This window comes from Balaenoptera ricei, chromosome 1, assembly GCF_028023285.1.
Source record: "Balaenoptera ricei isolate mBalRic1 chromosome 1, mBalRic1.hap2, whole genome shotgun sequence".
Classification (NCBI taxonomy): domain Eukaryota; kingdom Metazoa; phylum Chordata; class Mammalia; order Artiodactyla; family Balaenopteridae; genus Balaenoptera; species Balaenoptera ricei.
In genome coordinates, this window is record NC_082639.1 from 147237594 (window position 1) to 147263750 (window position 26157).

A 26157-nucleotide genomic window follows, 5' to 3' on the forward strand; every position below is an offset into this window, starting at 1 on the left:
GTTTGAACAGCAGTTCAATTACATCAAGAATAATTGCCCATTGCTGTATTACAGACGTAATCCAATTCCTAGAGAAATTAGCATATGCATTTTAAAAGCATAATTACAATTGACATTAAGTGACTGCCCTGTGGCTTCTTTCCTGATGACAGAAAAGTAAAAGTTCCATAATACAGCAACAGTGACTCACCTTTCTGTCTCTGAGGACTCTTCCTCTCAGCTCAAGTATGACATATGCTTAAAAGATGAAACCAGCCCCATTCCAAATAAATATGACATTGGACACTTCTTCAAGGACAAACATTTTATTGCAATATAGGCACTTGGCAGGGTAAATATGTCATTACAAAGTGTTTTAAGTTTATATGCTTTCTATAGTGACCAGAAAAATCAATCCACAGTGTAGATTTCTCTGCTGAAGTTGCAGACTTCAGAAGGCAAATCGTAAAACCCATTTGTTTATGGTAAAGTAAGAAGGCAGGTGTAGCCAACTTTTTTACCTAGTCAGTGATGTCCTTCTCTTCCCCAAATTAAAATGGCTATGTAGCATATATCACTTATCGCTTTTTATAAAGAAATAAAATCACTTGTCTGAGAGAATTTCGGAACCCTTTGAAATCAATGGCTCCAATCTGAGGGTTACAAAACCAGACTTGAGAATCTCTGTAATAAAATGTAGAAGATCGAGCCTGAAGACCTGTAGTTCTTCACACTCAGCCTCTTTATAAAGCTTTTGGACAAACTGGAATCTTATCCTTGTGCTCTCTAAAATACGTTTTTTTTTGAAAAGAGAGTTTACTCTGCATAATGCAAGGCACTACTGTCTTTACTCTAAGCTGCAAAGGAAAAAATGACAAGCTAATTATTTTTCAAGGAAAATATTCTTTCTTTGTGAAAAGTCAATAGTAACATAACTAAAGTCGTGGAATTTTTGCTGAAGACCATGTCTTGAGGTTTTATGCATTTCAAACGATTTGCCCATAAGAGAGATCCCCAGAGCAGCCTGCAGAGGCTTTTCGCGCTGCTCATTTAAATCACAATAACCTTGCTCCAACAGGGAAACCACTGAAGCAATACAGATAAGTCTGTATTAAAAGCAAGACAAACTCATGGTAGTATGAAGCTATTCCACTCAACATGTTAAAACAAATAAGGAAATTTTAATGCACTTTAATTTCCTGTTCCATCTTCAAATGGAACAATCATCGGACTTAATCTAGTGGACTTGTCTTTTGTGAAATATGTACAGAAAAATTCCTTGTGTTCTCAGCTACATCCTTCCACTTGGTGTCTGGTCGCCTCTGGTCTACGGATGGGTAAAGGGAGGGCACTGATTGATGTTCGTCCATCCAATGAAGTGACAGGTACTCTCATTTAGGGTTGGAAAAATCTCTTAGCTTTCCAAGGTGTGCCAAAAGCCGTGAAGTGAGCAAAGGGAGGAAGCTGGGAAGCTCCGGTGTGGGCTCAGCCTGGGCCCTGACCTCGCTTGCTTGTCACAATTCTCCCGGAGAGAAGGGCAGTCCTTGGCGAGGCTGGGTACTGCTCCTTTGGCTCCTGGCCTTACTGGGCAGCACATCGGACCATCTGGCCACCTGCCCCTTGGACTTTGGACTTGATTTAAGAGAAGACTCCCCAAGGGCAGAAAGCCCAAGTAAAAACATCTCCTTGCCTGACAGCAAGCCCCAAATAGCCTCGGCACAGCGGTGTGGTGGGTGATCAGTTCTCACATTTCCTGAGCAGCCTGACACAAGCAGTTCCTTGTTAGGCACTAAGGATATTAAAGTGACTTGAGAAGGAAGGGAGCCATTACTCAAGGCTGTGTGTGCAGGAAGTACACAGGATGACTAAACCCTAGTGTCTGTCCTTGAAGGAAGGAGCCCCTGGAGAGACAGGAAGTAAACATAATTGTAATATTCTGAGCCAAACGCAAGGATATGAGCGAGCTCGGGCACTGCAGGGACCAGGGTAGGAGTGACCTCCACCTTCCTTACCTACAATGAGTACAGTGAGATCCTTCACAAACGTGAGGATCTAAACACTAAAAAAAAAGTTGAAACAATTCAATATGAGAGGATACTGATACTGATTATTTTTCATCACTTATGACCTAGAAATCCAAGCAATTCTTCATGGAGAGGTGGAGAGGGAGACGTTTTAATTCCTGGTTAAATGGTCAAACTATGGGACAAATTCTTTAAAAAACTGATATAAGCTACTTGCTGATGATGATCAAAACAAGCTCTTAGGACAATATGTTGTGATCTAATATTAAAATTTGTGGAAGGAAACTTCAAGATGTGGAACTGGGACTAAAGCTTTCAGGAAATAATCTGGTATTTTTCTGAAGGACAAGAGGACACATCTTTTTAATCTTTTACAAGTAAGTCCATTCCACCTTTAACATTAACAGGTAAAGGTCATGATCCATTTAGAAGACGTATTTCCGTCTATTTCCATTAAAGTGTAAGTTCTGGGAGAAAGAAGCGGAGTCATTTTCACCACAGTATCCCAGCACCCGGGACATAAGACTCAACTTGCTGAACAACTGAACAAATAATTTCCATTTTTGGTAACATCTTTGGAACTTAATGATCTATAGCTTGGTTTTTCTCTCTCTCTTTCTTCCTTTCTCGTTCCCTTTCCTTTCCCTCTTTTCTTCTTTCTTTATTTTTTAATTCATTTTATTCACTTCATTCCCTCCTGAGAATAAACCAGGACTGTTTCAATAGAAAGACAGAAATTTGTCATGGTTTGAAAATTGGCATATTTTTTCTTTTAGATTAAATTCCTTTGGGCCTTTTAATTTATACTAGACAAGCACCTTATCTTTTCATTTCTTTCTTTCTTTCTTTCGTTCTTTTTTTGTTGTTGTTGTGACTGTGCCTAACACAGCATGTGGCCTAGAATAGCTGTTCAAATGATGTCTGTTTAATTGGTAGGCTTTATGCTCGATAATTCAGCTAAGCTCTTTCTCTGCACAGTCTAAGGCTAATTTGGAATGCTTTCAGGCTTAAACATGCCCAGGAAATTTCCTTGTCTCATCTGATTTTCTCCAAAAAGTGATTAATTTACAAGAATTAACAGGATTAATTAGTAAGAAATTGATAGCACAATTAGGAAGAGGCCCAGACAGCTGCACAGACCACAACCTCCCTCCGTTTCTGCTCAGCTTCCCCTGAGATGTCTCGGGCATGATCTCTCAGGCTCTGTGGGGCTGCACACAGCAGGGGGGACTGACCTTCACCACCTCCCTTTCTTGCAGCCTGAATGTGGACTGATGCCGAGTCCTTAAGAGACCGTGAGGCTGGTATAGTAAGTAGACGGCGAAGCTGCATTTACAGTATGACTTTGCATTCTTACAAAAAATGTAAAAGCCTTGAAGTGCATTAGAAGAGAATGTGCAGAGCGCTCCGACTGTCTTCTCCGCAGCGCCCTCCCTCCCGGGACACCCTCAGCTGCCTCTCACCCAACACACTCCGTTACCTTTGTGATTCCTGTCAAAATGCTAAAGCAGTAATTCCTGGCAGAACAGTTCCACTGCACAAAGGTTTGCCTCAGCGCTCATGCTCTACGCCCATTCCCTCTAGCTTCATTACACAAATTAAGGAAGTAGTTCATAATTTTTTTTCTTTTTTTTCTGGTAACAACTTGCAGGCAACCCCTAAGTGTATCCTTGAGCTGTATCCTTTTGGCTGAGTTTGTGCAAAGAAAGACTTTTGGCAAATTGTCCCTTTCACTCCTCCGAGGGCCGCTCTGGGGGATCTTCTCTCTGTGAATCTCGGCTATCGGTGTCGGCCTCACTCTCAACCACCCACTGACACTCGTAAACGCGGGCAGCCTTACTCTCCCTTGCCTCCACGCTAGCGGTCGCCTGGGCTGTGCTGCGACTCCCTCCCACCGCCTCTTCTTCCAGAGAAACCTGGCTCTCACTGGGGCTGACGGGGTCACAACTTGACTTGCAACCTTCTTGGGGCATAGCCTCAGCCTCCGCAGTGCACCTGGGCCCTCCTCCTTCAAGGGCGTCCAGTCCGGAAGCCCCCGCCGTGAGCTCCCTCTCCGTGGGCTCTCCGGCCTCCGCTGGCTCCTCTAAGGGGCCTGGGCCCCTGGCGCCCTCGCTGAGCCCCCCGCAGGCTGGCTGAGCCTCTGGAGATGCCCCCAACTCTACCCCATCAGCCTCAGCCTCGGGAGAGGGAGGATGGGCCTCCCTCTCACTGGCCTCACTTTCTTCGCCGTTGACCTGACTAGTGGCAGCTGCTTGATTGGTCTCTGTGTAGATTTGGGTCGTTTCCTCTTCTTTTTCAATTTCTTGGGGAACAAGGGTCTCCTTACTTGTATCTTTTTCAATCTCAGGCGCGGCAGATTCCACTGGTACTTCAATGGTCCCTGCCAACAAATTTCTGAGCTCTTTCAAGGAGCCCAAGGCGGAGGTGGGCTCTGGCTTTTCCTGGGTGGGTTCTTGGCCCTCATGAGTCTCTCCAAACTCCAGCTCTGACGAGTGTTCGCCCAGGGCTCCTGCTGTGTCCTCTGCAGCCACAGGATTCACAACAGGGTCATCTGTGCTTGAAATGATGACCTGCCCGTCCCCATCTGGGGGCGGGCTGGGCACAGGGAAACAAAGGCTTTCTCCTTTGGCCAATGGACTAGGGACCCCCAGTTGTTTCTTTTCCCCTGACTCCTGGAATACCTCGTTACTTAGGATCTCACTATCTGGAACTCCTGGCAGAATGGCCGAGGCTCTCCTGGCAGGGCTGGCCTGGTTTGACCCTGCAGGAGTTTTTAGATCAGTTAAGCTGGACACGCTTTCACTGGGCAAGGCCATGTTGTCTTCAAATAAATTGTGTTTCTTCAGGATAGCAGCTTCCTTTATCACTGAGGGATACCAGAAAACAAAACATAATGTTAATACTCTGCCCTGGCCAACCGGGATTTTCTGATTTTTATCCAGAAGCCAAACTCCCCTCTCAGCTTTTCTGGCCATCAAAATTTCCCAATTTCAAGTTCCAGCTTACATCCACCCTCTTCCAGGTAGTCTTCCCTGATGACCAGAGCCTACAAACTTGTTCCAAACCCTGAACCTCTGTAATGTTCATTCATTCATTCCTTCACTCATTTACTTCTTCAGACAGCACACATTTACTGGACATCGACTATGGGACAGGCTCTGAGAATCCAAAGATGAATAAAATATGGCCTTGGCTTTCAAGGAGCTCAAATCTATAACAGCATGATCTGTATCACCCATGGAGGCCCCCATCACATTTCATTAGCTGCTAGTAGGTGTGGCTCCAGTTTGCCTATTTTGACTGAACTCCTTTAGGGCAGGACAGGCCTTAACTTTCTCTGCTTTTACTCAAAGTGCAGTCCTGAAAGTGTAATGGGTCCTCAGTACTGAGCATGCAGAGAGAGCTCTGTTGACCTGCAGTGTCCAAACTGAAGGCCTATGTACCTCTAACTCAGCTCCAGAGGCCTTGAGAGGAGTAAAATCAACAATAACCACCAGCAGCTGACATTTTTCACAATCAGCTCCACCTCTGGCTGTGCAGGTTGTACAGTGCCCAGTGATCTCACACCCAAGGGGGTGCCATTCACATCAGAGACAGCATAGCTGTGGGTATTCAGCGTAGTAATTTTCCAGCAGGCAGCAGTGGCATGTCCTGCTCGAACCAAATCAGTATATCGTGACAATTTTTTGACAGAGAGCAGTCAGGTGTCTGGAGGAAGGGAGCCTTTTTCTAATTTGTCCGAAGGTGCTATGGAGGACTATCAGTGGCCTTGACTGAGCCTGTCCTTTGTGCAGATACTGTGCTGACGTCTTTATACTCCTTGTCTCACTGGATGAGCTGCTTGGCCCTGGGGCTTGTGGTTGGCCAGCTTTCTTTGTAGAGGGGTTTTGGTGATGCTCTTTGTGGAGACCAGGTATGTTTCAGGCCTATAGTTTTAGGGATGGCCCTCTCCAGCCTATTTCTACCACAGTTTTCCTATCTACACTCCTATCCCAAACAAGGGCTGATTCCATGGGACACTGGGTGCTAGAGTCTTAACAAGACTCACAGAGGACGGAGTCATCGCCCAGTGTCTTCCTGTCCAGCTGAGCGGAGGTGAGGAATGTGCTGAGGGAGCAGAGCAGCTGGGAAGCCCTGCTACTGAATCACCCGCTCCAGGCTCGGGAGGGGTTGTGAGCCTGTGGCTAAGAAGAGCCCTTTTTCCTCTGTTCCGTCTGCAACAGCTGGAGGAAGATAGCTGTTCATGAGACACCCTGGGTTTAATCTCTCTAAGCCTCAGTTTTCTCATCAGAAAAATGAAGCTTAAAAATCTCATCTCACAGAGTCCTTATGTGGATTGAAAGAGAAATAATACCTAATGGGCCAGTGGAGTGTGAGCCAAATCATGGCTGCTCAGAGGACGTCCCTTCCGTCCCTGTTCCCTGTCTCCCCAGCGCCTCGTGTCAATTTCCTCTTCCCCTTTCATTCCTGTTGATAAAACCTAGCTGGCCTCCCAGGGTCCACTCAGGGGTACTCCCCTCTATCTAGAGCTTTCTCCAGCACCAGGGAAACCTTCCTTACCTTTCAGAGTTTCATCAAGGAGGATCTGATGTAAAATCTCCTCATAGACATTTTCAACATGGATCATATTGGTGTGATCTGCAAAGATGAACTGCTCATATTTCTGAAGCTCCTGTAGAGGAAGAGATAAGAAGACAAAGGGGACAAGGCATGAGATGCCAGTTCTCAGAGGAGCTATGGAAAGGACGGTTGTCACTCATGATTCCCCCTTGGAGTGTGATGCATTGGTCATCCCCCTTCCCTTTCCCCAGGCACCATTCCCTGTACTGCGGACATGCTCTATGCCCTTCGAGGGGGCAGACACCAGAGATTCTGATCGTCTCAAGGCCTTGTCAGTGGGTCTGGGGCCCTCCTTTTTTTCATCATAACCAAAATATTTCCTCCCTCTTCTGCTTCTGCTTTTTTTTAAAAATGCCAAAAGTACTTTACTAAGGTATAAGTTATACCCAGAAAAATGCACACATTTTAAAAGTACAGCTCAATGATTTAAAATGTATAAATATACTCATGTAACCATAACCCAGATCAAGACAGAAAACACTTCCATTACCCTCATACCCTTTTCCAGTCTACACTCCTCCTACCCCAAGAGATAAGCACTGATCTTGTGTCTATCACAATAGATTAGTTTTTCTTGTTCCTTCAAATTATATAAATGGAATCCTGTATTCTTTTTTTGTGTTTGTTTTTTGAGATTCATCCATGTTTCCACATGTAGCAGTAGCTCATTCCTTTTTATTGATAAATGGCACTCATTATATGGGTAAACTAAAATTGCTTATCTATACTCCTATTGATGGATATTGACTGTTATGAACGTAACTGCTATGAATATTCTTGTGCATGATTTTGTGGATTTAGGACTTATTTATCTTGAGTGTACACCTAGAAGTGAGATTGCTGGGTCCTAGAGTAGAGGTATGTTTAACTCTCTTAGGATGGGACCCCTTTTCAGGTGTGGAGAATCTCTAGTCAAGGACTCTTCAGAAATGTTCTCCTCTTTCCCTCCAACTGGCCCTGGAACTCACTGATTCCATCTAAGGCAATCCAGGCATCATGCAAAATCCTTTAACACTTCTTGCTTTCCAAGAGTCTCCACATGGCTTGCCTGTTATTGGTATGAGGTCAAGGCATGGATCAAAATGAATTAAATCATATCCTAGTGATTAACTCAGTAATCCTTGCACCTGATGGTGCTGGAGGAGGGCTCCTGACACCTGGTTCTTAGAGAGCCAGGAACTTGGCAGTGGGATTCAATGCCTTTTGCCTGGAGGGAGAAGATTTACAGTAGGTGATCAGAAGCCACCACATTCAGACAACTCTCAGCGCTAGGACTTGGGGGTCTGTAGCCCAGGACCAGATCACAGTGGGTAATAATGGGACCCCTTTATACCCACCCTAGGGAAAGCCACAGGACTGAAGAGACATGAGCTTCCATGACCTCAGGAGGGTCTGTGAGACAGGACAGACCCACAGAAAAGTGCCACATGGGAAGAACACTGCCCAGGAACTGGACACTGCCCTGGACTAGCTGTGGGACCTTAGGCAAGCCAGGTCACCGCTCTGTGCCTCTCTCTACCTCTGCAAGATGAGGGGCACAGGCTCGTGTCTGCAACACCTTTCATCTCCCCATGTGGTCTTCCGCTCCTTAATCCCCTGACTTGTTATTCATCCCTCAGGACTGGGCAAAAACATGACTCTGGGGAGTCCTCTCTGCCCCCATAGGCAGAGTTGGGCACCCTCCTCTGAACTCTGCTATCACTCTTCCCCACAAGCCTTCTGCTGTGCTCATTGCAAAGTCCACTGTGTACCTGGTTCCTGCCTCTAGGCTGTGAACCCCAGGACAGCAGGGACACTGTCCTGGCACAGCGCCTGGATCGTATTTGATACATACTTTATATATGTTTGCTGAATAAATAAACAGTAGACCTTTAAACTTTCAACCAGCTAAATAATTCTGCGGAGAGGAATCATTTCTTGGGGAACTTATTGTGATGCGTACAACTTTACAAAACAGGTCTTCTATACTGAATTGATCAAACCGTGACATATATTTAATTCCCTGGATCCATTAAATTGGAATCCCTGAGGGTGGGTCTGGGAGAATCAGAATTTTTAAAAAAATCTCCCCAGGCAATTCTAAGGTGCAGCTTGGGTTGAGTACCACAGATCTTGGAAGCTGTGACTTCAAGACCCAAGGGAAACACACTTTAGTAAAATAAAGAATCCTTCTCTGAAGCAGATGCTCCCCTAATTTATCCATTCTGTAAATCCAGATGTTTTTAAATTTCTTGACCCTGATACAATATCCTTCATTACTGAAAACGCTGGGCCTTTCTCTTGAAATCAGTCTCTCTTGATTAAAAATCACAAGAGCCTCTTACAGATTGGGTACAACTCTGCAGATTCCTGGAAAAAGGGGAGCAGACTGGAAAGGGGACTTTCCTTACTCTTCTCCCCTCATGGGAGGACGTGGCTCCAAGGACCCCAAAATGCCTTTGGAATTGGAAAAGAAAAATAAGCAGAACATCTGCGTGCAGACATGTCCAAGGTGGACTGAGTCATCCTTTGGATGGCTGGACTTTTCCATCCACATCAGGCAAGAGACAATCATATAGACAGATTCTTTACTGCCTTGATTTGATCAAATCCTTTTCTATGAAAGAAATGTACCCTCAGAAATAAGTGCCAGGTACTAGAAATGCCCATGATTTTCTGAAGAAAAACAGCATTTACAGAATATAAACATGACCAAAGAAATTTCCGCAGTAAAATAACTCATGCAAAGGATTTTAATGTTCCAATGCTTGGAGACTCTCTAAGTTGCCAGAAAGCCCTTTTTAAATTCTAAAAAGCTCTTTATCATTTGTACCAAGAGGGAGCCGGCCTTGCAAATGTCCCAGCTCATAGATCATGTAGCAGTAGTAAAGGTAGTAGTAAATACCATTTTCTGAGTACATACCATGTTATCAGTGAGTGGGATCTGGGTTCAAACTCTGGTGGTTCCCAGCTCTGTGACTTTGGGCCCATTACTTAGCCCCTCAGGCTTCCTCATTTGTGCAATGAGGATATAAATAGTACCTCCTCACAGGGCTGTCATGAGTATCATGGAGACAATCCATAGAAAGTGCCAAGCACATGACAAGCACTTATCAAATGTTCATTGTATCACCCTAGCCTTCTCAGTCTTAAGAAGGATACTGCAAAGTATTATAATCTCCATTTTCTTGATGAAATCTAGGCCAAGAGAGAGGAAAAGTGACTTGCCCGAAGCCCCAGAGCTCATACACAGAGGAGCTGGGACTTGAACCCGGGTCTTGACCCAGCCTCCAGAGTTGGCTCATCCATGACCCTGCTCTACAGACTAAGTCACATCTTCACAATCATGGCTGTCACTGGCTGCCTAGTGTTCGTGGCAGCTTTAAATGGTTTCAGTTTCATTGATTTCAGTAAGCATACATTACTGGATTTAACAGAACAAATAGCCTTCTGTAATCGTGTTACTTAAGGTCTCTTCATGGATGTAGAGGTCAAGTTTCAGAGGACACGTTGGACCTATGAGTCACACCATAATGAGGAAACCCTGGTATCCTCAGGCATTCTATGGCAACCTTTAACTTGGCTCAAACTCAGATTATGACCCTTTGAGATTCTGTCTTGTCCAAGGGTCAGCAAATCCAGCCAGCTGCTTGTTTTTGTAAATAAAGTATTATAGGAACACAGACTGCCCACTTGTTCATGTATCATCTATGGCTGCTTCAGTGCTACAACAGCAGAACTGAGTGATTGCAACAGAAACAGTATGGCCGTGAAGCCTAAAATGTTTACTATCTGACTATTTATTGGAAAAGTTTGTTGACCCCTCCTGGTCAAATACTGTTTGTAAGCACATCATGACCAAAAAAATTTGCTTGAACTTCATAGGCAACAACAGCAGGCTCTGGAGTAACCCATCCCCTTACTGGTTTGCACACGGACGCCAGTGCCTTCTGCACGGTGGGAAGTGTGATTTGAACCAGCGCCTCTTGAAATATCCTCTTCCGGATGGTGCTGCTGTCATAATCATATTGCTGTCAATACAGAGATAGAAACATAGGCTAAATAGCAACATTACAATCTGTTCACTTTTGCTTAAACAAAAAACTCAGCTACTCACTTCATCTCCCTTTCCCCCCCTAATTTCTGAGGACCCTTGTGGTGTTCCAAGGTTTCAGAGATCTTTCTGTGCAGTTCTCTCACACTCTAAGTAAAGGTTATGACTGATAATGACCCATCTTACCCTCCCCTCTTACACATGTGAAAACTGAGGTAAGATAAAAAAAACAGGGACTTCTGTGTTAGAAAGTTGAAGACAGAACTGGGGGATGAGTTACTATTTCATCACCCCTGTCCTGAGTTGGTCCATGGGAGTCGTGATCATCTCCTTCCTTCACTCTACATCCTGAAAGCAGGATTGGTAGGTTGTAACGATTTCCGCAAGGAAAGAGAGCATCTGGCTCACAGCTACATTAACACCATGGCATGTTAACCAAAGAAGTGCAGTATCTGGAACTGGAAAGATGATGATTCACTCTTTTCTACATGGAACATCCAAACCTAGAGACCAGGGTTTGGTTTTAGGTGTTGCTTTAAAGTGGGGAAGGCACAGACAAGCTGGCGCATAGTCACAGGCATGTGAGCAGAATGGTCAGGCCAAATAAAGAATGGTTAAAGAGATTTATACTGGAGATAATAACTTGGGGCAAAATCATAGCTCTATTCAAACAATCAAAGGCTACCATGTGGAAGAAGGACATGAACAAAGAGGGTAGAACTAGAAATACCAGTGGTGAGAACTTTGGCTTAGCATTAGGAAGTATGTTCTTGTAGTTAAAAGTGTCCAGGGAAGAGATGGACTGTCCTGAGAGGTAAAAATTGTGTTGATGTGGGGCTTCCCTGGTGGCGCAGTGGTTGAGAATCTGCCTGCCAATGCAGGGGACACGGGTTCGAGCCCTGGTCTGGGAGGATCCCACATGCCACGGAGCAGCTGGGCCCGTGAGCCACAACTACTGAGCCTGCGCGTCTGGAGCCTGTGCTCCACAACAAGAGAGGCCGCGATAGTGAGAGGCCCGCGCACCGCGATGAAGAGTGGCCCCCACTTGCCGCAACTAGAGAAAGCCCTCGCACAGAAACGAAGACCCAACACAGCCAAAAATAAATAAATAAATAAAGATATAAGTTCTGTTTAAATAAATAAATAAATAAATAAAATAAAAGCGCATAATTAAAAAAAATTGTGTTGATGTGGCAGGTGGCGTTGACATTGAGACTATCTTTTCTTTCTCAATGGCAGGTTCATTATTTTGTGTGTTACCGTGACAAATATTGCTTTTAATCTCAATGATTTGGTTGTCAGAGTTTCCTACTGCCTGTGAGGCATTAAGATCAGGTCTGAAATTCAGGGACCACCTCCTAGGCTCTGTGAGACTTTGATCTTCTGTTCCAAAGCCCTGCTTAGGGAAAGTAGGTAATAAAAATTTAGTGGACTAGGCTTAGGGATAGTTTTAGCTCTAACCTCACCACGGACTAGCCTGTTGAGCTTACGTAAGTCATGTGATATCTTAGGAAGTCAGTTTCCTCATCTCTACAATGGAGACATATTCCAATGATCTCACAAGTTCTTGTGAAGATCAAATGAAACAGGTTTTTTTTAAAAATTTATCTTGGCTGCGTTGGGTCTTTGTTGTTGCGCGCGGGCTTTCTGCAGTTGCGGCGAACGGGGCTACTCTCCGTTGCGGTGCGCGGGCTTCTCATTGTGGTGGCTTCTCTTGTTGCAGAGCACGGGCTCTAGGCACGCAGGCTTCAGTAGTTGTGGCACGTGGGCTCAGTAGCTGTGGCTCACGGGCTCTAGAGCGCAGGCTCAGTAGTTGTGGTGCAGGGGTTTAGTTGTTCCGCAGCATGTGGGATCTTCCTGGGCCAGGGATCGAACCCGTGTCCCCTGCATTGGCAGGCGGATTCTTAACCACTGCGCCACCCGGGAGGTCCGGGTTGTTTTTAAAAAAGCTTAAAGATATGACCTATATATGTAAGCTCCTATTATTACAACCATTTTAATATACACTTATGCATGAAGCACATTTAAAACAATTTCATACAGCAGGTATCATGTTGATTAATTTAAATAGGTTTTACTATACTGTAAACTCGTTGAAGAAAGAGGGTGTGCCTTGCCTATTTTTATATTCCATGCAATACCTATCACAGTCCTTTGCTTATAGTGGATAGCCAATAAATATCAAGTCCAATTGCTATGCAAGTAAGCCTGGACACGTCACTTCTGGCTGAGGAAGCGACAATGATGCTGAGGACCTGTGGTCCCTAAAGCAGCCACTAGATGGCAGAATAGGCATGAAAGTCGTGGGGGAACTGCCGCTAGGTGATAGTCACGGGTGTCTCAGGGAGGAAAGAGAAGGGGAAAGGTTTTTTAAAGGGGAGGCAACTGAAACAGAGAACTTGGTATTTTCCACTTAACAAAACAAATGGGTCACATTCTTGCTTCATGCTTCTCACAAATAAATGAGAGAACAATTTTACCTTTAAGACTCGGAGCTTAACCTTCTCAATGGCAACTGTGGTTTTGGAGGCCTCTCCTTGGAGATGTGGGGAAAGCAACTGCTCAAAAGTGAATACCGCACTCTCCATTAGCTAGAAACCAAAAACAACACAGAAACAGACCGCAGTTACAGGCTGGGATCACTACCCTCTCCAAGTCTAAATCAACTTGGAGAGAAGGAGACGATGACCACCAAAGATGGTCACTACCCTGGGGATGACCCAGGGCAACAGGTCCTCATCCCACTACATGGGTTGTGAAATGCACAGGCCCATGGCCACAGTGGGATCAGTAAGAGGCTGGGAAGTACACACACACACACACACACACACACACACACACATATCCAAGCATGTATGTACACATGTGCGTATCTTTTCTTCTCATCTCTTCTCCTTCCACCCTTAACTGGGAAACCCAAGACCGTGGGGTTGAGGATATCATCATTTCCTGTGGTCATCCCTTTCCTCTGTTCTCTGGTGCCTGTGGTCGGGGCTTAATGAAATGAGGTGGCTCCTTAGTTCTGCACCTCCACTTTCAGATGGATGTAAACCATGCCAGCACATCTCTCGCTGCATTTTCCAGCCTCCCACCCTACTTCTCTTCCTTTCTCTGCCAGGCTTGGAAGGGAGGCAGGGTCAGAGCTCAGTGGAGACCGTGGCTGACATGCTCGTGGGTTAGGGAATGGAAGTAGTTCAGATTTCTTATTCTCTGCACTTGTACCTGTACCTGTTTCACCAGGGCCCAGTACTATCAAAAGGACTTCAGTCAAACCGTCGACCAATTTTGTTCCTTGTCTGTCTTTAATCCCTCACAACCCAGAGGTTAGATAATAAAGTGTGCCACTTAATCCTGCCTATAACTTTTAAGAAAAAAAATCTCCTTTCTTCCCCAAGCCTGTGATCTGAAAGCATCCGACACAATACCTTTCTCTCAGCACTTTCAACGCTGTAGTGAATTTATCTAAGAATCTGTCTCACTATCAGCTCCCCAAAGTGGAATCTGGCACAGTGTCCAACCCACAGGAAGCTCCCTTCGAACATTTGTGAAGTAGAATTGTGCTCTTAACGGCTTCAATGATCACACCCTTCCTTCATTTAGAAAGCATTAGAATATGGAACGCGTTTGAGCTATTCACTGCTGCCCTGGAGAAAAAGTTCCTTGTGGGAAAAAAAGGAACCTATCAAGTAGACCCAAGAAATCCAAATTTAAAGCTGTGATTGACTGATTGATTGATTTACTTTTAACTAGGTTAGGGAATTGATTCAAGCCACTGGTTCTCCATCCTGGCTGCATATTAAAAGCAGTAGGGATGGGAGTGGAAGAAGTTTTTTTTTAATTACCAAGAAGATAATATCAAAATCACTGGGAGTGTGGCCTAGACATCAGTATTTCTTAAAAGCTCCCAGATGATTCTAATCTGCAGCCAACATTAATAGCACTGATTTGACAAATCAAGTAATTATCAATTAGTGCTACTTTATTTCCCTGAGATATCTCTTCTTTATGATGCTCATCAGCATGGAGGAAAGATAAGCCAGCTGGAACAGCACAAAATATGTCCTCTCTCAACATGGCGACTAAAGGAATGGGCCTCATTTCCCTGAGCTACACTAGTACACCTGTCTCATTTGCCGCACTTGTTTCTCTGCTCCCTCATCCTCACCCACGTGGATGACCTCACCGCCCCTACCTCTTGCATGTAGTTCTGCGTCCTCTGGACCACCAGATCGATGTGGGGGAATCTGAAGCGGCTCTTGAGATCCTGCAGGTGCTCCTGAAGCAGGTGGACTTTACTGTAACACGGTTCCATCTTCACGGAATCCAATGGAAGATTCATAAGCCGGTCTAGATGCTGCATTTTGGTGAAGGGAAAAATTACACACCTTCAGACTTAGGAACTATATTACATGACTAGTACATAATACATAAATTCTAAACAATCACACATGTTATTAGACTGAATCACTTCTCAGATCACTATATCTGTGACATCTTCATTGTCTTATTTCCGTTCTTGGATGGGTTCCCAGGGCAGCTCTATTGCTAGGATAGAGATTGGTAGAAGAACCAACTGGACCAGGGAAGCTCCCAGGGCTGCACTCAGTGGGGCTCACTCTTCTCAAGCTCTTGATGGACTCCAAGTGCCCACTTGCAGAGCTCAAGAGTGCAGGAAGGCTCTTTGGCACATGGAACTGCTGTTGGCTCACGAGCCTCCAAAGCCTTCTCTAATGAGTGACATCCCTCTCAGAAAATCCCAGGGCGTTCAGGATGCCCCCTGGACTCTAAGAGTAAAGCCAGAGTCCCCACAGTTCTCTGAGGCTCTGTCAGTGCCCAAGGGCTTCCCTCTGCTAGTGGATGGGGAGGTGGGTGAGATAGGAAGAGGCCTAGCCTAGAAGAGGTATCCAGTTTTAAAACCTGAGGTCCCCCCTCCTCCAGTTTGTACAAGTGATAACTTGATCGATGAGGCCATACAACTTCCAGCAAGAGGACAGCAGCTGACCTCATCCACTAAAGACCTCAAGTATTATCAACATAGTCTTACACTATGAGTGTTTTTGCCAACAGAATGCAACTTATTTTCCAAGCTTATTTAAAAGTAATTTTAAAAATTGAATATTGGAGATCTAGAATAAACAGGAGGGTGGGTGGAGAAAGAGAAGACAGAAAGAAAGGTGCTGAAAATGGAGGCCTAGGTAGAACTGGGGAGTAACACAGTAACAGGGTGATTGTGAACAATACAGGATGTGCTGTCTGAGTTTCAGGTCACAGAAAAGAGATAAATCTAGAGTTCTAGATTTCTCTAAACAAGAATTTAACAAGGGGACTTCCCTGGTGGCTCAGTGGTTAAGAATCCACCTGCCAATGCAGGGGACACGGGTTCGAGCCTTGGTCTGGGAAGATCCCACATGCCGCGGAGCAACTAAGCCCGTGCGCCGTGACTACTAAGCCTGCGTGCTAGAGCCCGCGAGCCACAACTACTGAGCTTGCATGCCACAACTACTGAAGCCCGTGTGCCTAGAGCCCATGCTCTGCAACGAAGAGTAGCCCCCGCTCACTGCAACTAGAGAAAGCCCACGTGCAGCAACGAAGACCCGACACAGGCAAAAATAAATATTAATTAATTAATTAATTTTAAAAAGATACAGAAACTTGGTTATTTATTAAAAAAAAAAAAGAATTTAACAAGGGCCCACTTACATCGTGCTTGAAAAAGGAAATTATTACTCCCTTTAAGAAGTGAGTTCTGGAGAACCTCACTGAAGTAGAATTAATGACCAAAAGCATGCTGTCAAACTTGCCCCTTGACATATAATTTGTAATGTGTCTATTTTTTTAAATATCAATTAAATAGACAGGAGAGGAAAAATCACTTGGTTACCACTTTGCTCCTGTAAGATTGGCAGAAGTTAAACAAGTGATTCCCTAATGCTGACAGGAATATAAAGGAGAAAGTCCTCTGCCATGTACAATTGGTAGAATTGTAAAATTTTAATTCTTTTTTTGGGAAGCAAATGGAAACATCAGTTAACATGAGAAATATTCCTACCTTTCAACCTAGCAATCCTGTCCTAGGCATCTATCCCATAGAAATAAAAGCATCAGAGTTAATGAATATATAAAACAAGATTATTTATTGCAGCTGTATTCATGGTGCTAGCGACATTTGGATGATTGAATAAATCATGGTGTATCGGTACATGAAATATTATGCAGTTATTACAAAAAATGATTTAGAGCTAGAACAGTTAACTTAAAAATTGTTTCATGAGGTATTTTTGAATGAGAAAACTGAAAAGCAGAGCAGTATATATAATATAATCCCATTTTTCTAAGAGCAAACTACCTAAAAAAGCATAGCCTACAAAATGTGTGTGTTTTATAGGCTATATGAGCATGGAGAAAAGCACAGAATAGCATATGCTAAGTTGTTAACACCAGTTGCTTGAGTGGAGGGAGGGGATATGGGGGGGAGGAGGGAGAGTAAAGTTAAGTTCAAAAAAAGGCTACAATAAGAAACCTCAAAATATTTACAAATGATCTTGTTTATATACAATTTTGTGTATGTATGCATTAAAAAAAAAAGAAAGGGAAAGAAACAGGTGTCCGGTTTTATCCACTGACTTGTAGGGATGTCCATCGTGATATGGCAAGTGTAAAACAAAGCTGCCCAGTTATGTCTGTCAGTGATTCTCAAGTTTTCGGATACATCAAGTCCTCTGGAGGTCTTGTGAAAACCGACTGCTGGGCCCTACCCCAGAGTTTCTGATATGGTAAATCATCAGTGGGGCCTGAGAATTTGCATTTTTAGCAGCCATATGATGATGCTGGTCCAAGGACCATACTTTGAGAAACATTGGTTTTTATCATGAGTCCATACTTTTGGAAGCAAACAAACCAACAAACAAAATTTATATAAATGAGGATATACGTGTATATATTTGTATGAACAAGGAAAAAGCATGTGAAAACACATACTTAAGCTATTTATATTAGTTTAATTCAGGGAGTTGGAAGTGGAGATGGCTTAGGTGTTGGGGGTGGACTAAAATTAGGTGGGTATGGGTGATGGCGATTAATTTTGCCTTTATGTAAGTATTTTTGTATATTGTTTACCTTATACAAGCATGTTATTATTTTTGCAACTTGAAAACCATTAATAAAGGAAAGCAGGTAGATAGATGGATGAATGGATGAATGAATAATGTGTTTGAATGAATCACAGAAAGGCTAGATGGAAGGGCAGCTGAATGGAAGGAAGGAAAGAAGGAAGGAAGGGAGAGAGGGAGGGAGGAAAGAATGAATGAATGCAGATAAAGACCCACAGAAAGGCAGTTCCAGGCAGACCATTCACACTCCACTCCCTGGCTTCGTATCCTACCTCCTTTAGCTGGGCACTGTCTTTGGTGGTCTGAAAGTTCTGGTTAAGTTCATCCACTTCTTTTTCAAAGAGTGAGCGTACTTCACTGAATCCTGAGCTCACTGGTCCCATGAGTTCCTCCAGAATGGATGCCAGGAATGGTTGCACACTCTCTGCACAACTTCTCTCTGCTGGCTGAGCCACCATCGCTGAGGTAGGAAATAGCCAGAAAACTGTGAGTGATGGCAAAATTGGATTCAGAGGCACTGGAGTGGGGCCAGGCTGGACAGTGCCCCACAGAGCCATTTAACAGCCAAGGCAAGTTCAAATGGGCAAGACAGACCAACACAGTGAGCCCTGTGCCAGCACTCACCAGAATGGAAAACCATCAAAGAGAATCTCTCTTTGAGAATTGGAACAAGGAGAATCTCTCCCCTCCCCAAGATTACCTCTCCCCTGGGATGAAATGCATTTTTCTGCTTGGTCCTTATGAATATATAATGCCTATTACAAAAAAAAGAAAATGCCAATGACCCATCTATTTCCTATCAATCATCATCATTATAAATTCATAGTTTGTCTTCTAAAAACACAATTTATTAAGTTTTAATTCATTTTTCTAAGAGTTAATCAGTCGATATAATTCAATTCCCCTCCCCGCTTCTCAAGTACCATCTTTTTGTGGGGCAAATGGAAACAAATTCCAATTGGTTTGCCACCCCGCCTCCCATTCCCCACCCCCAATTTTAAAACACACACTATTTTTTCTGATAATCAAGGATGACATGCTTAGTGACAGAAACATAAAGAGTACAGAAAATCATAAAGAGGGATTAAAAAAAAATGTAACCATACTCTTACTTCCCAGAGGAAATACTGCCGTTTGATTGATTGATTGATTGATTTTTTAACATCTTTATTGGAGTATAATTGCTTTAACAATGGTGTGTTAGTTTCTGCTTTATAACAAAGTGAATCAGTTATACATATACATATGTTCCCATATCTCTTCCCTCTTGTGCCTCCCTCCTTCCCACCCTCCCTATCCCACCCCTCTAGGTGGTCACAAAGCACCGAGCTGATCTCCCTGTGCTATGCGGCTGCTTCCCACTAGCTGTGTATTTTATGTTTGGTAGTGTATATATGTCCATGCCACTCTCTCACTTTGTCACAGCTTACCCTTCCCCCTCCCCATATCCTCAAGTCCATTCTCTAGTAGGTCTGTGTCTTTATTCCCGTCTTGCCTCTAGGTTCTTCATGACCTTTTTTTTTTTTCTTAGATTCCATATATATATGTGTTAGCATACGGTATTTGTTTTTCTCTTTCTGACTTACTTCACTCTGTATGACAGACTCTAGGTCCATCCACCTCACTACAAATAACTCCATTTCATTTCTTTTTATGGCTAAGTAATATTCCATTGAATATATGTGCCACATCTTCTTTATCCATTCACCTGTCAGTGGACACTTAGGTTGCTTCCATGTCCTGGCTATTGTAAATAGAGCTGCAATGAACATTTTGGTACATGACTCTTTTTGAATTCTGGTTTTCTCAGGGTATATGCCCAGTAGTGGGATTGCTGGGTCATATGGTAGTTCTATTTTTAGTTTTTTAAGGAAACTCCATACCGTTCTCCATAGTGGCTGTATCAATTTACATTCCCACCAACAGTGCAAGAGGGTTCCCTTTTCTCCACACCCTCTCCAGCATTTATTGTTTCTAGATTTTTTGATGATGGCCATTCTGACTGGTGTGAGATGATCTCTCATGGTAGTTTTGATTTGCATTTCTCTAATGATTAATGATGTTGAGCATTCTTTCATGTGTTTGTTGGCAATCTGTATATCTTCTTTGGAGAAATGTCTATTTAGGTCTTCTGCCTATTTTTGGATTGGATTGTTTGTTTTTTGATATTGAGCTGCATGAGCTGCTTGTAAATTTTGGAGATTAATCCTTTGTCAGTTGCTTCATTTGCAAATATTTTCTCCCATTCTGAGGGTTGTCTTTTTGTCTTGTTTATGGTTTCCTTTGCTGTGCAAAAGTTTTTAAGTTTCATTAGGTCCCATTTGTTTGTTTTTGTTTTTATTTCCATTTCTCTAGGAGGTGGGTCAAAAAGAGGAGCGTAGTAAAGATCCTGATTCAGTAAGTCTGGATACAACATGGAAATTTGCATTTCTTTTTAAGTGCTAAGGTCATTCTCATGATTAACCAGGTTTGGAAGCAGCAATGCAGTAAAGGAAGTCTGAGTTGGAAGAGGCTTGAGCTCACTCTGTGGATGGAAGTCTAGCTTTGTGGAACCCTTTAAGTCACCTAACCTTGTATGGGATCAAAGAAGTACAAACTCATCTCAGTGTCCAGGCCCTCATTTTACAGATGGGAAAAAGGGGGCCTGGAGATGTTAGCTGATTCAACCAAGGTCACACCCTAATTTTTAGATCCAGAATTATAATTCAAACATATTTCTTTATTTTTATTGGCAAATAACTTGCTTATGGTGAGACAAATGGCCACATTCTTATTTCAATTTGCAGAAACATTTCACAGAGTTACAGAGGATCAGACTGCCTCTTACTCTGAGAATCGGAGATGACCAATACTATTGATACTATGAGTAACTCATAAATATTTGAGATAGAAAATATTAACCAGGTCATATAATTACTAGGGAAAAACCCCTTTCTATTGTATGATTCAAATATGAAACAATCTATGACTCCTAAAAATAACTTACTTTATACCAAAATGTAAAATCGTTTGCCAGGAAGATAAATGAATTATTTATAAATTAACTCTAAGAGAAGAACTATTTGAAAGTGTCTAATTGAAATTTCAGAATAATCATGAACACAGGTAATATACAGAAAAGATTTAGCAGCTGGCTGGTGTCCCCTGCTGCATGGGGGCAGAGAGAGGCACAGGGAGGGGACATGGAAGGCCATGCTCCTCTCTGCCTGATCCCCCCTAGCCTATGTACCACCATGTGCTCCAGCCCCCTCTCTGTGCCTTTATTCAGTGTTCCTTTCACCTGTGCCTTCCTTCCTCCACCTCTGCTTGTAAACATCCTACTCACCTCTTCAAGGCCAAGTTTAAATTTCACCTACTCAGGACAGCCTAATGCCCGGAACCACCACACAGCTTCCTGAACTATGGTCTGCTGGTGTTTCCTTAATGATCGAATAAATTTTACAACCCACACAGGTATGCTCTGCTATTTTTCAAGGATGCAGAGATGCTGCTGTAATGATTCATGTGTTGTGACACATTAATTCAAGAGCCATACATTAATTCAGTTGAGCAGAGTGATTAAGAGAGAAAATGCTGAAGCTGGGGGCTGGGTTTGGCTTGACTGTCACACTCTACCTTTGGAATCTCAGGCAAATTACTTAATCTCTACCTCAGTTTTCTCATCTGTAAAATGGGGATCATAAGAGTAATTACTCTGAGGGTTATGGTGAGGATTAAATGAGTTCACTGTGTTCAAAGTGCTCAGAACCCTATGTGACCCTCTGGAAGTACTCAGTAACTGTTAGCTCTTACTATACCTGTTAGCATTACCATTCTTTCCCATCAACTGACACTAAAACAGTACTCTCATTGTGAGGAGCCCACATGGTTTTTTGAAGTCGAAATGGTTCCTGCTTAGAAACTGCTGTGCTCTCTGTTCTTGCCTCTTTTATGGCATTTATAATATTTTTCCTTCTGTTTCAGTATCTGTGACATGCTTTTTATCCTCTTCTACTTGTAAAATCATGTCTTCTTCTTTGACTCTTCATAGACCTTGAATTCAGCAGGAGCAGAATAAATGCTTATTAAATAAGTCAGTGTTTGTGGGGCAGAACTTAAGCCAGTTGCTTCACTCTCAAGAGTCATATGGGAAGAAATGGAGAGATTGCTACTTTAATACTCCCAAAGTTTTTTTTTTGAAATCCAAAGTCCTTTATCAATGCAGCCTGATGTGCACTTTCTTGTTTTAAAGGGAGAGAACCAGAGGCCTGGTTACCATGTGTTTCTGATATTCCTTTTTAAAAAGACCTGATCACGATTTCCTTTCAAGGCTTCCTTTAGGAAACAAAAACTAGTCGAGGGCAGAATATTTTTCCATTTTATGTGAAATATACTGGAGCCACAGAGATTTAGGCAAGAGAGAAAGAGAGACCGGTTTAATTCAGGCCATGAGAATGGCCACTGTTAGGCTCAGCTCAGCTCCAGACAACAAGAATGTATCCGGGCACAGGAGTTGGGTGTTGACAGTTTTAAGCTGTATAAAGCATTTCAATATATAGTCAACTCTAGATCTGTTGAGCTAATAAAGGAATAAGAGACCTGGATAATAGGAAACAGAAAACACTCTGAAGTTAATTTATATCTGCCTTTAGAAGGCATCACCTGAACAGATAAACAACAGATTCAGACACACACTCCTTTGCTCTAGTTATGCCTCCTCCAACCTCCTCTCAGGAGGACCTGTTAGAAGGGCCTGGAGCGAGCTGGGCTGCAGTATGAACAGGGCCTGAAGTGCAGAGGATAATCCACCAAGCAGAAAATCCCATTAGGTTCTAAGTCTCTTGAGCACAGGAACTGGGTCTTCCCTGTTCACTGCTAAAGCTCCATCGCCTTGCTCAGAAAGCACTTAGTGACTATATTTTGAATGAATGAGTGAGTGAATAATCTGAAAACTGACTATATAAGAAGATTGCTGCTGATAAACAATCACAGATGAGCCGGCATGCTTTCCCTCTGAAATGATGTTCAGTGTGGTGTGCTTTCTGGGATGTAGGAATGCAGAATCACAGAATTTTATCCTGTAGGATTCCTCAGAGGTCATCTAAGTTCTCTTGTGTGGAAACACGCGAACTTCTTTCTTTCAAGGGCCAGATACTGAACATTTTCAGCTTTGCCGCCCCTAAGGTCTCAGTTCCAACGACTCAACAGCGCCTTTGTAGCATGAAAGCAGCCTCAGCCAGTACATAAATGAGTGGGCACAGCTGTCTTCCAATAAAATGTTATTTACAAAAATAGGTGGCAGGCCAGCTTTGGCCCAAGGGCCACAGTTTGCTGACCCCAATCTCATGGGCCCTTGTGATTTCAGAGGAAGACACTGAGTCACACAGAAGTCGAGTGACCTCCCTGAGCACATGTGACCAGCTAACATTAGAGCTGGGACTACAGACGGTTCCCTACTTAGGATGGTTTGACTTATGATTTTTCAAGTTTACAGTGGTGTGAAAGCAATTGGCGTTCAGCAGAAACTGTATCTCAAATTCTGAATTTTGATCTCTTCCTGGGCTAGTGATGAGCAGTAAGATTCTCTCTCGTGATGCTGGGCAGGGTCAGTAGCCACGGTTCCCCATCAGCCACCGCATCACGAGGGTAAACAACCGATACACTGACAACCATTCTGTACTCAGGCAACCTTTCTGTTTTTCATCTTTGGTACGGTATTCAATAAATTAAATGAGATATTCAACACTTTATTATAAAAGAGACTTTGTGTTAGATGATTTTTCCCAACTGTAGGCTAATATAAGTGTTCTGAGAGTGTTTAAGGTAACTAGGCTAAGCTATGGTATCTGGTAGGTTAGATGTATTAAATGCATTTTCAACTTACGATGGGTTTATTGGCACGTAACCCCATCGTAAGTGGAGGAAGATCTGTAGGATCCAGATTTATCGACTCCAAGCTAAAATTTTTTTTCTTGTTAAAGGAAAATCCATTATTCACTGATTCAGATATTCACTGTGAGTCTGCATATACCAGGCATGGTACTAGGCTCTGGGAATACCTGAGTGAACCAGAGCAGCATGGCCCTGCTCTTAGAGAGCTTACAGCAGGGAGAGGGCAAGAGCAGAGCCATTACAATTTGGTATAAGAAGTGCTACCACGGGAGAGGTGCAGGATCAGGATACACAGGCACCACTACAAGGCAAGCAGCAACGTTTCCTCCACCCTGTGTCGTTGAAGTTTCCATGCGGAGGCCCTTGAGAGCACCACCAGCATGCTCCTATTTCAAGTGTTATCATCTCCTTCCAAGTTCCTCGTTTAATTCTCCTCTGAAACTAGGAATTCTCACTATGTGATGGAGCCTCAGATACACAGCTTATTTAGTTTGTAGGAGCATGGATTATCTCCACTGACCTTTGATCTTTCCAATTAAAAAGTTCTTTGAGTTCACAATCTGATCCATATCTGAACGGATGGTGCCTTCCAGGCCTTTCGTCAGAGCCCTGCATTCCTCCTTCAATGCACTTAATCCTTCTGAAACTTGATGCCGAACCAGGTTGTAGGCCTCTTCGAGGAGCTGCAACAGAGAACAACACATAAATCTGGGGCTCTGTCGTGCGTCAGCACCTGAGGGAGTCAAGTAGAGGCGGGCGGGTTAATTGCAGACAATCGCAACATAAACAAAACGGCACACACGTTCTAATTTGGCTTTCAAAGTTTGAGTCTGTTTGGATTAGTCCTCATGTAAGTGAGACTGAGCAGACTGGGCAGTTCTCCACCCAGGGAAGGAATTACGTATTAAAAAAAAAAAAAAAAAATACCCTAACAAGAGAAGGGAAAGGAATGTTCATTTTGAGTAGCACAGCTGTAGAGCAAAATCATCGCTTACACCGAACCAGGCCCTCTTTCTGTCGTTCTTCTTCCCCTTCATTTTAGGCAGGATGTCTGTCTGAAGGGTTGGCATGAGCTCCTCCATCACCAGGTTACTCAGGATCTGTCAAGAGGAAGAGAGCCTCAGAGCTGGTTTAGTTGGTGACGCCAAAATCTCAGCATCAGGCTAACTGAAGGTGTCATAACTGGCCACCCCCGTCCTGGCTACATAAGATTGTCCTGCGCTACATGAAATCCGTTAGGTTAATAGTTTAACTCTGGGTCTGAGGCCACAGAAATCTCTAGGAAGACAATCCTAGATGGTAAACGTTCTTAAAGATCTGCAAGGAGCAGTCACGCCTGTTGACATTTTCCCATTGGAAAGGACAAATTCCTCAATTCAAACTTCTACTAGTCAAACTAGAAGAATCTAGCCCATTTAGGATAAGAGGGGGAACTTCAATTATAGATAAGGGTATCCTTAGCAAAACTGTGAAGGGGGTCAGCCTTGGTTTTGGTGGCTTGAGTTCTTGTCTGTATCCCCTGAGATCATCGTTTCCCCTGGAGCTTTCTTGGGATCTGCTCTTTGTCCCTACTGCACTCTAAATCCCACCTCCATCTTCTTTAAAGTTTAGAAAAAGAAGGGAATAACAAATACTTTGGAACAACTGGACATTGGTGGGATGAGTAGAATAGGGGCGGGGGTAGTCTACAGCTTTCAGGGTGTTTTTTAAAAAATATTGGTCCCAAGTCTTTCCTAAAATTTTGCTTGGCTCAATGAAAATGTTTCTTTTGAATGTGAGCAGTGATCTACATGTCCACAGATAATGCTCCATGTAACACTGGTCCTTGCTCTTCATATTCATTCCCCCACAGGAATTGGAGCAGTTTTGTTGTTTAGATTTAGATCTACCATGAGTTTTGGGGCTCACAGCTCAGCTTTCAATATCAGGCTGCAACCCAAGATTTATAACAGAACAAGAGTAATTTGGGGAATGGAGGCAGGCAGAAAAGTAGAGACTCATTGGACATCTGTTCTATGAATTTAAAATAATATTTGTCCAAAATAATTGCTCTTCTCATAAAAACGCAAATTAAGCTTTGGGCAAAACTTTCTTTAAGGTCACTGGTCAGCCTCATGCTAGTGGAAATACTCATGAGCTCACTAGATTTGCCTTTCACCAGGGCTCTGTTTACAGCGGGATGTAAGAGTCCAGCTGAACTGAACAGGGTGGAGGTGGGCGAGTCACCCAGTCTCCCTGTGGGTTCCTCGGAGAGAAGGCTTCGGGTCGGTGCAGCCAGTGGGGTTCCACCATCTGCGATGTGGAACTTTGGGTGTGACAAAGATTATAATAGGGGTAGGATTTCCACTAGTCCTAGTAATTCATTGTTGGGGGTGTTTTTACTTTTCTTAACCACTTTTGGGGGGCAGTCAAGAGGTGAACCAGCATTTCTGAGGCGTTTAAGAGGAACTTGACATGTGCAAACTCCATAGAAATCAGCAAGTCCAAAAATTAGGTTCAAGTACGTAATCAATAATTCATG

At 43.4% G+C, this 26157-nt stretch overlaps 1 protein-coding gene across 1 annotated transcript in view; it reads right to left on the reverse strand.

Annotated features, from left to right (window-relative positions):
- Positions 1 to 286: 286 nt before the first annotated feature.
- Positions 287 to 26157, reverse strand: part of NIBAN1 (niban apoptosis regulator 1) — a 160976-nt gene continuing 135105 nt past the window's right edge. Inside the window, exons 7-14 of the mRNA XM_059937800.1 lie at positions 24632 to 24736; positions 24157 to 24319; positions 18038 to 18225; positions 14849 to 15010; positions 13137 to 13247; positions 10526 to 10633; positions 6564 to 6675; positions 287 to 4869 (exon numbers count right to left, since the gene is read on the reverse strand). Of these exons, the coding sequence (XP_059793783.1) occupies positions 3734 to 4869; positions 6564 to 6675; positions 10526 to 10633; positions 13137 to 13247; positions 14849 to 15010; positions 18038 to 18225; positions 24157 to 24319; positions 24632 to 24736 (2085 nt within the window). The 3' untranslated portion in view covers positions 287 to 3733. The remainder of the gene's footprint in view (positions 4870 to 6563; positions 6676 to 10525; positions 10634 to 13136; positions 13248 to 14848; positions 15011 to 18037; positions 18226 to 24156; positions 24320 to 24631; positions 24737 to 26157) is intronic.